The sequence below is a fragment of the Nicotiana tabacum genome, chromosome 6 (genome assembly GCF_000715075.1).
Source record: "Nicotiana tabacum cultivar K326 chromosome 6, ASM71507v2, whole genome shotgun sequence".
NCBI classification, from domain to species: Eukaryota; Viridiplantae; Streptophyta; class Magnoliopsida; order Solanales; family Solanaceae; genus Nicotiana; species Nicotiana tabacum.
In genome coordinates this window covers 138,253,535-138,267,846 of record NC_134085.1, presented here as the reverse complement: position 1 = coordinate 138,267,846, position 14,312 = coordinate 138,253,535, and the positions used below count along the sequence as shown (strand labels likewise).

The 14,312-nt window shown below is 41.7% G+C and overlaps 1 protein-coding gene across 1 annotated transcript; it reads right to left on the bottom strand.

Annotated features, from left to right (window-relative positions):
• Nucleotides 1-11,956: 11,956 nt before the first annotated feature.
• On the bottom strand, nucleotides 11,957-13,582 carry LOC107828692 (putative membrane-associated kinase regulator 2). The gene is made up of 2 exons (XM_016656056.2): nucleotides 12,485-13,582; nucleotides 11,957-12,376 (listed from the first exon to the last, which is right to left on the bottom strand). The coding sequence occupies exons 1-2, from the start codon at nucleotides 13,407-13,409 to the stop codon at nucleotides 12,294-12,296; spliced, it is 1,008 nt and encodes a 335-aa protein (XP_016511542.1). The 5' UTR covers nucleotides 13,410-13,582; the 3' UTR covers nucleotides 11,957-12,293.
• Nucleotides 13,583-14,312: the final 730 nt, after the last annotated feature.

Sequence of the window (14,312 nt, the reverse complement as noted above, 5' to 3'; positions counted from 1 at the left end):
TCCTGAGAGATATCTTCAGACTCTATGCCAGAATACATCCCTGATTGGCCATAGAGGAAAAGGCTAAGAGACACTCCTCCACCTTTCCCCACTGCCCAAACATCAGTAAATGTATCTTCTGGGTCATCTAAGGGCTCAGCTGAAGGCAGTGGGGATGAATACTCCACCTCTCCCATAGCTTCATTATCCGGAAAGGGTGCAGTATGAGAAGAAGAGGTAGTAGGAGAAGGGGATGAGCCCCAAGTTGGCGGGGTAGAACGAACTAAAAACTCGGAGGTATGGCAAGACCGGTTTGTGAGCGAGGTAGCTTATCACAAATTTAGGGAATGGTGGCCAGTGAGAAAGTTGATCTCGGAGAGGAGCTTTGTTGATAGAGACTTATTACCTCACAACCCTAATGTGAGAAGTCATTTTAGAGAGAAAATGGGTTGGGAGTATTTCTTAAACAACTGTGAGGATGCAAACGAGCACCTGGTCAAGGAATTCTATACCAATGTTACCCACATCAAAAAGGGCACAAAAATGACCAAGGTGCGAAATCTGAAGGTGCTTTTTGACAGAAAAACAATAAATGATTACCTCGGTTTTGATGAGGATGATGAGGCACTGTATATGGCAAAGATGGAATTGGCCGAGGAGGTCCGTCCCTGGTTGGCACAGTATCTGGAAATCCCAGGTACCACCCCCGATTGGCTAAATGCGGGAGTGAAAATTTTGAGAAGAAGTCTGAATTTCGAAGCCAAGGGGTGGAAAACATTTGTGTGCAGCAGATTGGACCCCACCACTCATGACAACTCCCTCCCTCTTCATCGGCCAGTTTTGGTGGCATCGATCATGGCGGGGTACCTGATTAATGTCGAAAAGGTAATGTCTCGGGTAAATACGCAGGTAGTTAGTGAGGGTGACAGAAACTACCCCATCCCTAGCTTCTTGACCATGTACTTCAAGGACCTCAAAGTTGAAAAGAGGCTGTTTGATATCAAAGTGAAAGCAAAGGCCCCGTTTTCATGGTATAGTATGCAGGGTGATGACAACCCAAAGAGCAAGAACTTCAAGGGAACAGCTACTGCTCCAACTAGCCAGTCTGAAGAGCCAGTTGTGGTAGTGGCTCCTACTCAGCCTGCTTCCACCTCCGCAGACATTCCTCCTGGTCCATCCACTTCAGCAGATCCCGAGATACCCTCTTACCGAGACTACCCAGTGACTGCACACCAACTGAGCCAGGCTTTTCTCAACATCAACAACTGGATGCAGACAGCTTCATCCAAGTTGTCTATCCTCACTACTACAGTAGAAGCTCAGTCGGCACCTCCACCTCCGCCTCCGAAGGTCTCGCAGTCTTTCGAGGACGCCCTCAAGGTGATTTTGGCCAACCATAAGAAAATCTTTGACACCCAGAAAGTGCTCATGAATGCCGTTGATTCACACAGCAAGGCTCTCAAGTAGCTTGCTAAGGAGCACAAGAAGTTGAGGAAGGCGCGGGCTTCCAAGGAGTCCGTAAAAGAGCTGAGGGTTGAGGTTGACAGGATGAAGGCAGATCATCTGCCTTTGGACTTATTGCTACAGGACCCGGTACCAGCAGCTCATCCCTAGCCTGAGTAGTCCCAGAGGCCTCCCAAGAGGAAGAGGATGATTCCCCGAGTAGACGATGCAGTCATCCAGTTGGCAGACCCACCGGAGACCTCCTCCAGTCAGCCATAGGATGCACCTCAGGAGCCTGTCCAGGTCCAGGCCTAGGTCCTAGTAGTAGAGCAGTAGGTCATAGGGAACCAATCTGAGGTTCCCGAGCATATTGAGGACCCAGGGACCACTCAGGATCCCATGCAGACAGGCGGGCCATAGGGAGTCTCTATATCACTTTCCCTTTTCTTTTTGGTGCTTATTTGGTTTAGTTGGCATTGGGGACAATGCCAGCTTTCATTTCATGGGGTAGGCCCTACTTTTATGGATTTGGATTATTGTATATATTTGACAATTTTTATGCTTTCTTTATTTTCATCTGTGGTTTGTATATAATTTTAACATTTCGTTACATTTCTCATGCTTTTATTTTACTTTGGGTTTGTATATAAAGTTATGTTACATTGTACATATTCATCTCATCTATTGTATATTCGATTAAATCCCCTCTTGTAAATATTCATTTTACTTTTCGCATTTTTCCTTTCCGTAGCTCCTTATTTTTATTCGTAGCTTCTTGTTTTGAACGTTTGCAATAAGCTTTTGGTTTTCTTAATGTCACAGTTTTTTTCCAAAGGTGGAGTTTGTGTGAACCGGGTGTCTCTTTCCAATGATGGATGGCGTGCCAACCTTCTTAATGGTTTGAGTCCGTCTTTCTTTTCTCTTTTAGTAGTTAGTGGTTAAAGGTGCCTCAAGCACAGCTTCACTTGGGCCTAGCACATTTGCCTTTGATCTCATGGTCAAAAATAAATTGTTGTGTTTAGGATGGTGAAAGTCGTGACCTTGAGACTCTTGTATTGACCGATAATCATCAAGTGATTTTTTGGGACCATTGCGCTCAAATCTTATCTAAGGTCGTTGTGGGCCCTCAAATCTATGTCTTTAGTTATTTCGTAGCTTGTGTGGTGAGAAATCACATTGCAAGTCCAAGTCTCGAGCCATTGGTCTAGAACTTACCCTGAATGTTTGTTGAGGCAAAATCCTAAGTGACTTTTGACTTGAGACATGATTATAGGCTCTCCTTGGTCCAAATGATAGCTTGAACACTTCAATAACCTACCAATGATAAGATCCCTAGTCAACCCTTTTGAGCCTTAGACCTTTTTCCTTCAAAGAACCATGATACAAGCCTTTACCCGTTCTAAAAGATACCCTCTCTTGGTACCCGATCTTTCCTTTAGCACATGGCAAAAGTATAAGTTTGGGGGGAGGGACGAGGATGGCAACAAAGTGGTAAAAAGGTACCAAATAAAAAAAGGAAAGGCAATAAAAAAGAAAAAAAAGTAAAAAGACAAAAAGAATGCTCAAAGTAGAATTGAATAAAAAGGGATTCAAGAAAAGCAAATAATGAAATGTGTGGAAAGTTGAGAAAGGATAAAAGATTTGAAATGCATAAGAAAGAGTAACAGTGTGTCTCTCTAACCACTTAGAAAGAAGTGAAAAGACTAAAAAAAGTCAAATGAATTTGAGCCAAAATGAAATAAAAGAAGTGCTTAAGGGAAGATGGAACCTACTTAGACCAAACATTACCTACACTAAACCAAAAAGCCTTCACTATGTCTCCACAAAAGCCCTATATGATCTTGAGTTGAATGAAACTTGCATTAGTGGTGACTCATATAAGGGGCAAGCATATGGTACTTAGAGCCGGACTTGTGACTTTTCCTTGAGAGAGATGAGTGATTTTCCATTAACCTCGTTCTGAGTGCTACTATTCTAAAGGTGAGGTTTGCTCAGGGAGAGTAGAGGATGTGTGAGTTTGGGTTCCACGATGACCAAAGTAATAGAAAGAGTTCTTTGATATGTTGAGTCAACTCTTGATGCTCTTGTGTCGCACTTAATCCATGGTGTTTAAAAGGGTAAACGTTGTTAATGATTCATTTGTATTTAGGGCAATTGTTAGTCCCAATTGATGCTAGATGAGGTCACTTTAGGACATCTGAATTTTCCTGGATTTTTCCTTAAGGGGTGGGTCTTATTTTGTTTGCTTGAGGACAAGTAAAAGCTTAAGTTTGGGGGAGTTGATAACCATGTATTTTGATACATTTTATACTCCTTCTTGCTTATGTTTTGATTAGAAATTTGTACAAAATAGTCCCAAAAGGCTCACAAGTTGTGCTTGATTGCAGATTTGATCAACAAAGTGATAAGATATCAAAGATCTGCTCAAAAAGGAGTGAAACTTGTACAAGTACCAAGACAAGACAAAGCTCAGGCAAAACAGGCCCAATGCAGCCGCACACCATTCTGTGTGATCCGCACAAGTGAGGTTCAAAGTGGTTGATTTCCAGGACAAAAGGCAATTTGGCCGCATGAGATTTAATACGGTCCGCATTGGAGTAACTACAACCGCACTCGATTTAGTGCGGTCCGCAAAATCAAGGATCAGAGAAGTGCCAGTTTGGAGATTAAAGCCAATGTAGTCCGCACTCCATTTCATGCGGACCGCACTAGAAGCCACCGCGTCCGCACTCTATTCTGTGCAGTCCGCATTGCCCGAGTTCAGAGAGTTGGATTTTCAAGTTCAGAGCCCTAGTGCGGCCGCACGTGATTTTGTGCGGTCCGCACTAGCCCCACAGAGGTATTTTGTCCAGATTTTTCAGCTTAGTATAAATAGCTTCTTTTCCCATTTTTAGGTCATCAGATAGATTTTGTACTGCTGCGCTTGTGACTTCGATAGTTTTGGCTATTTTGAGCAATTTTAGCTTCATTTCAACATTGAATCTTCTAGTTTATCTTAGCAATTAATTAATATGAGCTCTTCTTCATCTATTTCTTTGTTTTCTTCTTCAATTATGACTAGCTAGACCCATAAGTTAGGGTTGTGGCTCAACCCTAGTGTGGGTAATTGAGGAGTCTTGTGTTTTAGGGCTAGATTGACTATTGGTGTTTGATATTTGGTCCAATTGCATGTTTAATTGCTGAATTGGTGGTTGCAAACACTAGTTTGTATTTAGTTGACTTTGGCTCTTTTTGAGAAAGAGAGCCCAAGTCTTTGAAATTGGTCCAACAAGGAATTGGGGCGTACTCAAGAGATTGATAGCCCCAATTAAAGGGTTAAACCTAGAGATAGTAATACCCGACTTGAACCTTGATTACTTGTACAAATTTGCATACCCAACTGGTCTTGAGAAAATCAATTTGGGCAAAATCACTCGAACCACCGAGAGGTGTAGAGCGGGTAAAATTGTGCAACAGTTATATCATACTCCCCAAATGTGTCAATCATGCCTTAGACTCAAGTACCCGTCAATTGACCACCTAGGCGAAAGTCACTACCGTATTGCCTTTTAACCATTTGAACAACTCGCAATAGTTTACTCTTAGCTTATTCTAGTTTAATTTAGCATTGTAGTTTCATAAAATTAGAAGTAAAACAAAAACCCAAAAATGTTTAGAAGTGTAATTTGGAACACATACACAACTCTCAATTAGATAGAAACTAAACTCCAACTTCTAGCTCCCTATGGAAATCGATCCCGACCTTAATCGGGTAAAAGCTGCTTATACCCTCTCTCGCTACTCAATAGTTGTGCAGGGTTGGCCTCGATCACCTATACACAGAATAAGAAAAGAATGGCCTATTCTACTTTACCCTCGGGGACTACGGCCCCGTCGGCCTCTCCCTCATTATCTTCGGCATCAAATACGAGGAACTTGGCATCGTATTCATCTGCCTTGGCCTGCTCATTCTCTTCGGAGAGATCGAAGCCCTTAGCATGGATTTCCTCGAGGGTTTCCCTCAGGAATTTGCACCGGCCATACTCATTGCTTCTGCTCTCCTGATCGTAAGCCCCTCTAAACTCAGCCTGGGCATTGGTAGCATCTTTTAAATAGACGGCCACTTTCTTGTCAGCCTTATCTCGAATCTCTTCGGCTTCGGCCCCGGTGTCCACAACCTCGGCCTTCATCTTCAAAAGTTCAGACTCGAGACTTGCAATCCTGCTCGTCTGGCCAAGTTGTTTTTGTGAGCGTTCTGGAACTGCACCTTGAGGGTAGAAGCCTTGGCCAAAACATTCTTCTTGGCTGCAACTTGGGCATCTATCTGAGCCTTTAGCTCATCACACTCATACTTGGCCTAGCCGACTTCGCCCCAAAGGCATTCCAGGTCATCCGTATTGCTCTGCAGCTAAAGTATCAAAATATTAACCTCAGAGGATAGAAGAAGAAGCATGCATTCCCTTGGAACAAAGGTTACCTGTTTCTCGAGGCGGCCTTCGTAGTTCAGGCTTCGATTCATCTCGTACCGAAGGTGTCTCAAATCCTTATCCCTTTCATCACAAAGGAGCCTGAGGGATTTTTCCCCGTTTAAGGCCTTCCGCAACCTGGATTCACAGAGGAGAAGCTCGGACTTGAGCTTGTCAAAGGCTTATGAAGAAGCTCAGTGAGAAACTGAAAATGCAAAAGCAAAAAACCAACAAAGTCAACAAAACTCACCACAGAACAGAGTTGTTGAGCCTTCTCAAAGGTTGAACGTACATCTACTAGCATGGTCTTACTAGCCCCAACCAGACCACTCTCGATAGGAATATGATCAATCGAGACCCAGCTCAAATTAGGCAGGCCCTGGCCTCGAACATCCAGCGAAGTACCTTCAACGGGAGAAAAAGACGGCGGTAGAAAATTTGTGTCCCTCAAAGTACCTTCGACGAGAGAAGAAGACAGCGGCAAAGAAGGAACCATTTTCCCAAGGCTAGAAGCCTCGGGTGCTGCGGGCTCAACTGATACATCTTTTTTGAGCCTCCGGGCAGAGCTTGCCTCGCTATGAGCACTTTTGCTCTTGGAGGATTCCTTCCGTTTATTATTATTACTCGGCCCCGAAGCTGATGACCCTTTCTCCCCTCCGGGGGGCACAGTCTCACTTCAGGAAATTCTCTAATGCATGTGGCGACGGACTTAATATACCTAAAAGAAAGTACCTTTCAAAGAAAATAAACCACACAGCACGTACCGTGGTATTTTTCCTCTCATCTACCCTTCGACAGGTCTCATCACTTACGCTCATCGTAGGTCAAGCGAGCTTCTAGCTTCAAGTCCAATCCGCTAGGTCGGGGACCTCGTATGGAATCCAAGGAATTTTTGTACAAAGGAAAAGGAAAACATCTTTACGGAGTCTACCTCCACCATAAACAAAAATTACTAAAACACAAGTGTACCACTTACGTGTGAAATTCCATTTCTCAGGAAACAGCTGGAACTCCACGGAGAAAATATCGACAGCCCGCACTAGGACAAATCTATTTATCCACCCTCGGTCCCTATTTTCTTCATCATCGGCAACAAAGGGCCTGGTGGATAGACATCGTAAAGCTATCAGGCCTCGGTAATGAAAGGGCCAGTACAATCTGATGAGATGGCTAAGGGTGAACTTAAGCCCAGCTTCCTCCACAAAGAACCTCATCATCAATATTATCCTCCAGAACGACTGGTGAACCTATGCTAGGGTAACTCGATATCTTCGATAGAAGTCAAACAACCTCAAAATGTTACCCTATCTCGAGGATCTCTGCTATTACAAGTGCGGGTAATTAACCCGATTCTTTGGCCCTCGGGCTACCTAAGCCCGAGTCAGTTCTCACTCGAGAATTATTAATAAAGACTTAGGGTTATCTTCGCGTTCTGATCAATTTAAATGCTCTCTCAGTTACTTTAGCCCAGGGGCCATCCGAGTTCGAGTGCATCCTCGCTCAGGGGCCATCCGAGTTCAAGTGTATCCTCGCTTATGGGCCATCTATAACGCCTTACAGCTATCTTCATTTTAAGTTGAAATCGAGTTTTCGAGGCTGCCCGAGTTCGAGCAAACTCTCACTCGAGGATTAGCGACAAGAACTAAATGGGCTAACCCCTATTTCAAAGAAAATCGGAACCCTGCTCTCGCTCAACTCGAACTCAGAAGTCCCGCCGGCCTAAGTTTGTACCAGATCAATCCAGACTTAGTCCAAGGGGTGACAAAGAATCTCAAGAAATATCATATTAACTAATCAAGAACCAGAGGGATTACAATGTCCGGTTCCAGTGTTCGGGCCAATCAAAAGCAAAATAAAAGTCCAGCACAAGCCAAAGGCAAATCAAAGCAACTTTTATATTGATAAAAGACGGTTACAAAAGCCCATGAGGGGTCCTTACATAGAAACAAAGAAGCAGAAAACAACATTCTAAAATCCTAATCTACTCTCGGAGGTACATTCACGGGAGCGACATCTACGAGAATGAACTTCATTTCGATCTTCCGAACGACGTCTTTGAGAATCTCCTCCGAAGAAGCAATAGATGAGGAAGAGGTTGTAGCCTATCAAAGAGCCAAAGCTTTTAATAGGCAGGGAAAATTGTGGCTTGGTGAAAAATTTGGCGATTGTGGGACTCGCCAGCACTACTATTGGGAAGCCACTTCCTGAGACATTGTAATGGTGCGGGATGCAAAAGTTAGTAGATGGCACCACTTCACTCCATAAAAAGCAAAAGGAGTGAAGCGCCACACCAAGTTGAAGTTAAGAGAGGTAAGCAGCAGTTCATGGTCCACATATCCTCTAATACGGGAATAATATGAAGCCCCTCTCTCGTTATTTCGGGCCACCAACAACAACAACAACAACAACAAAAAACCAGAACGATCCCACTCAGTGGGAAAAAGCTCTGAAAAAGAACCATGACATAACTGGCAAAACCGTTGCCATGTGAACTTACGGTCACCGGCTTGAACCATGGAAGTTAGAGTTTGGATGAGGATGAAGAGAAGAAAATGGTTAAAGGCTGTTGAAGTAAGGTTGGGTGGAATTTTGGTTCAAGTAAGCTTTCATTTATAGAAAGGCAGTAACGTAACTGATGACACAATCAACGCCTTTGGAAATGTATCGACAGGCGCGATCAATGCTTTTTGGGAAACGGATCGGAGGCGATAACATCGCTTTTGGAAAAATAAATCAGCGGTGCATTGAATGTTTCTGGAAAGATGAACCGATGGGACGTCTCAATCATCACAAAAGCTTACTTATAAGCATGACGTCATCGTGAGAAGCTCGAGGAGAACGATGTTAAAGTCGTTTCATATCATTCCATTCTAAAAAACGCGAGGACTATCTGTATATGGCTAAAATCGGAGAGCCCGATTTTATGATTATTATGACATCCCATAGCTCGTCTTTAGGAGGCCTGAAGCACAGTTCGAGCCTCGACCCCAAGGGTTCCCTATGTCTGACCTCCGGGCAGAGCAAATCGGCGGCTATGATGAATGAGTAGGAGATTCCCAAGGCAAGTGGTTAGAGCTGACCAAGTCTATAAGAATAGTACAAGTCTGTACCGTGGCATTAAATGGTTGTACCAGCCGTTTATCTTTGTAATAAATGCATATGTACTATTTTGGGATCCCCCTCCTATATAAAGGGGACCCTTGCTATTTCTTGCACACATGATATTCAATACAAGAATAAGAACATTCTTTGCTCTCTAACTTAAACATTCTCCACTATCTCTCCTTTGATTTATTGCTTACATTCATTGTATTTCATTGATTGTTCTTCATTTATTACTCATCACTGATCATAAAGAGCACTCATCAAAGCTTTTAGAGTTGTTAGGCCTTCATCGGCTATCCACAGCCTAAAACTTTAGCTCGACCTCGAGGCCCAGTATAGGCTGGCTCGAGACCCCGTCTCTTGGCCACTCTGTTTGCATAACATACTATTTTCAAGATCTTATCTTATTTTCTAGTCTCACACTCAGTATTTATTTCCTAACAACTAGCATTAAGATAAATTACGTATTGTTAGAATCACAAAATCAAATCTAATTGTAATTACCATTTTCAAGGTAAACATGTAGGAAAATAATGTAACTGCAATAACCTATTTTTTGGACTACAATACCTTCAATGCTAATTTTAATATTTAAGATTTTAAAATTAATAAAATTTTATCTATTAGATTCTTATTAAAAATATGTATGAAGGTTTAACAAAATCAGTTTCATAAGAATCCTTCGTATTGGCAATATATTACCACTCAATAATGTCAAATACGAAGAAAAAATAACAATAACATTAAATGGACTACATACACCGCTTCAAACGAGGGCACTTTGTAGTACTTTTGCAGCCTCCACGCGGTCAGCCAAAACGTCCACTTGGGGGCAAGTGACAGAGCCATGTGGGAGACCTGAAACAAGCAAAAGATTTAGTTAGCAAATCCACTCATGTAAAAGACATAAGAAAGAAAGAGACACAAGAAAAAAGAACTCAGTTTACCGTGGTGCTTGGCCTTCCACTCATATTTTGGGGCCATCTCCTTCCACCGACGAGTTTTTGGATTATGATAACCAGAATCCTCTGAACCCATCGGTCAAGTCCTTGAACCCTTGAGGTGTCCACTGAGTAGCTGCAACAACTGAGACAAAAAGGTCAACAACGTCGGGAGACGGTCTTTTTACAAAGAAAAAGGGCGAATGAATTACAAACTTACGTGAATGATTCCACAATTCAGAAAGATGGAGTTATGGCCGGATACCCTTGGTAGCAATGATAACAAACTGCTCCATCCACCTAGGGTTATTGTCATCATCCACACTTGTGAGAAGAGCGTGGTGGCCACGTTTGCTAAAATTGATTACTCCCCCACGGAAAATCTTTGGGGAGTAAAGATTCATCATATGCGCTAGAGTTAGGGTTTTCCCAGTCTCGATGCATAACCGACGTAGGCAAACCAGCATTTGCCATATTTAGGGTCCTACTTTGTGCCAAGCAAACCTAGTACCGATGGTAGAATTCCAAGACTACAGGGTCAACCCCCTGCTCAAAGAAAATGGGCCCAAAGTGAAAGGATATGTATAGACATACGTAAAATCTTCCTTGGTGAAGGTAACCTGCTCTATCAGGTAAGGAGAAATGACGTTAAGGTCCGAGCAGTTACAGTCTTCCTTCACAGTAAGAATATAAGAAGGGCAGATAGAGAAAGTATACCTGCTAATGGCCAAGTCCGCGAAGATGCGGAGGGAAACTTCTCTTGGAAGTCGTTGACGGTGTTCAGATATTTAGGGATAATGGTGCTTACCGTAGGAGGATCAGTATCGGCATCCACCTCTTTATATTTGCTTCTCTTCGGGCTCCCACCGAAGAAAAGACTAGAGGTTTTGAAAGACTCGGTAAAAGAAGCCATGTTAGCAAAATAGTGATGGACATTTTGAAGAAAGTCGGAACGAGATGAGAGCAGAAGAGAAGAAGGATAAATGCAAAGAAGATAACGAACTTGTAAAAGTTTTAGAAGTGAAAGTGGTAAAATAATGAGTATAAGTAAAGATATAGACGACAAAAATTACGGTCATGATTACCTCAATAAGTGACAAAAATATTGCGAAATCGTGGGGCAACACGTGTTTAGGGAAATAAATACGAGAAGACATGCGTCCTTTCAAGTGTCAGAGACTGTTCACAAGGATTTCAGAAGTTTTTCTGCTAAGAAAGAAATCTTCACCAACTTCGTAATAACACAAAGATATGCCACTGGAAAACAGGGGGACTATCTGTATAGGGTAAAATTGATTTATATTAATACTCGAACGATAGCGTGACACGTGGAATGGAAGACAGGTATAAAATAAATTGCGTAGTAAGTGGGACGGGAAAAAATAGCTGCAAGTGACAACATCAGGCTGACCCCAAGGGGAACATGATCAATGTGAGCAGAATTAAATATTTGTCATCGAAAAGTATTTAATGAAGAATATTTTCAGGCATTAAATGGGCAGCTGTTTCAGAGAATATTTGCATTCATAGCATATCTTTACATATTCATTAATGGACCTCTTTATTGTCATTTAAGAGGGCTCGATCTTAGGATCATGTTTCACTAGGTTTAGCTATAAATAGCATTCTCAACAGACATTGTAGGAAAAGGAAATATTTGGCAAAACTTATGCTACATTCTATTTTTAAGCTAAATAAAATAACTTTACTTTCTATTTTATATTGTTCTTACTTCTGCCCTTGGAGGCATTGCTAAACAAGTTATCTTTAGCCGGGAAAAAAACAATTAAGGACGTATTAGAAAGAATTAAATTGAGTGTAGTTATATGAGTCTAACTTGTTTGTCTGACTCACAGATAAAGGAGACGGAGCACTCCATTTCTAGCTACACCCTACAAGTGAATCATTAAACTGGAGAAAACAAGAACACAAGGCAAGTCATGCGCAGTCCAGCTCGCAGCAGCTGTAACGTTGGAACGTCAGTGACATTGATGATAACATTGATTCCGTAAAAACATAATAACAAAACTTGAAAATTTACACTTGACAGAAAGCCTCAGAAAGAAGAGGCACACTTAAAAGATGTGGATCTTTACAAAATCATATCTCCTGATTTCCATTTGAGATACTTTTACAGTCACTTTACATAAACCAAAACACTATTCATTACTTGGACGGACGTTCTCATGTGACGTCTCAGAGCCACTGCTCCTCTAATATCCTACTACTACTCTCCTATTTCCTCTATTTTCAACACTACTTGTACTGAATACTACTGATGCAAACAAAAATAGTTAATGATAGCAGAGCAAAGGGAATAGAACAAAGCCTTTAGTTTCCTATTCCCGCTATCTTTACACTTTCAAAATATTACTACTATTCAGATACTCCATCTGTTCAGTTCCTCCCAAGAGGCTCTTGGCAGATCTTCACTTCCAGATCTTGGTAATAACATCGAACAGTCTGTAAAGTTTAGAATTACTATTAGTCAAATCTAAAGTAACCAAACACAATTTGAAAAAATTAAGGACTTAAGTGCACTATAGAAAACTTTATGGACATAATATGTACCTTTTGCAACTGAGCTGTAAGATCTCTTGCAATGAAGAATAGCGCCTTGGATTCCATCATTTTGCTCCTGCAGAAGTGAATCGTCTCTCCGGTTCATCGGCGACGGTGAAGCTCCGGCAAATGTAGACGCCGCAGACCGGCTTTTACCTAGGTGCTTACGAACAGCTCCAAATGCAGCAACTCGGTTCCCCTGTTTTCCCTCCTCTGATGCTTTTCTGGGTGAGGAGCACATTGATTGCGTCGACGGAGAAGACAATGGCGATACTCCAATTTTTTCGGTGTACCTTTTTGAAGCTCTGGCGTACAAAGGCTTCATCAATTTCAAATACTTGGGCACATCAGCTCTTATAAACTTCTTCAACGATTCGTCAACTGACAAATCTTCTTCTTTCTCTTTCTGCAGTTTGCTCCTTAAACTGTTGTCTCTTGTAAAAACAGGGCTCATTGGAACCGGAACCTCTTCCGCTTTGCATTTCGCCGTAAAGCGTTTGCTCTGAATCTTTGGGCTTGCCGTAGCTGAATCGTCAATGCCCACTTTCTCCGGCTTAGACTTCCTGAAGCCCAATAAGAAGACCCGAAACTTGGGGGCTGATTTGAGGATCCAAATCGGAGATTGAGGCTTTGAGTTGGAGTCGATTGCAAAGGGTTTTTGTTTAAAGAAAACGTCTCTGGGGGATTCAGGGTTGCGGGGACTGTTAACAGAAATGCACTTTGGGTTGTTGTTGTCTACTTTGGGGCGTCTATCTGGTCCAGTAAACACCAACTCGAAGAAGGAGTCCTCATCGTCATCGGTTTCTTCATCAGTTTCAATCGCCGGGTTGCGTACGTAGTCCAAATCATCGAGTTCAGAGACAATGTCCCGATCATCAGCAGCAGTATCGGTGCTGGTATTTCGCCAGAATTTGAGTAGGTTAAAAGCTTCCATTGATTTCAACAAGTGAGAATGGTGAAAATGTGAGATCAGAATGGGCAAAGAGAGTGAAAACGTGGGGCTATAAATAAAGGCAGCTTTCGAAATGGATTTTAGGCTGTGAAAGCAAAGAGTTGATGTAAACTTCACTACTTTTTGAGAGGGAGGAAAGACTGAGGAGTGAGGAATAATGCAAAGACCTTTGTTGGTTTCATCGTTTTATATAGAGAGGGGAAGGAAAATTTTAATACGAGGCAATTTTTCTAACTCGGTCCATAAATTTATAACACAAAAAAAATCTTATACAATTAATATAAGTTATATGAGATACAAATAATATTTTTCGGAGGAGAATTAGAGTCATCCTCATGTGAGAGGCACAGTTTCAGTTGATTTAAATATTAAAAAATAGAAGAGTAATAAGTAATTCGTATGCTTCTGCATATATACAGACTACGGACTAGAGGTTAATTTAACGTAGCAAGAGTCATTTGGTACGAGGTATAAGAAGGTATAGGGGTGATATAAAAATTTAATACTACTTTAATATTCTATTTGGTTAGCAAATCAGATATAAGTTATCACAGTGTTAATTTTAATACCGGAATAACTTATACCTTATAGATAGTGGGGTAATTAGCACCGTTATAACTTATACATTCTTCTTAGAAATTATAAAATTGTCATGCTTAATACAATATACCAAACAGTGAATAAACAATAATTTTAGCATAACTTATCACAATATAACTTATACCGATATAAATCGTATTCCAACTAAACGAGCCCTAACAGGATATTTGGTTGCATCCAATAAACTTCACACTTCATATTTGACAGCCTTTTTCTTATCAGATAAAGATTCCCCAACGTTCCCTACTATAAGCCTAAAGGTCTCGTCCTCCCCTAATGGTAGTA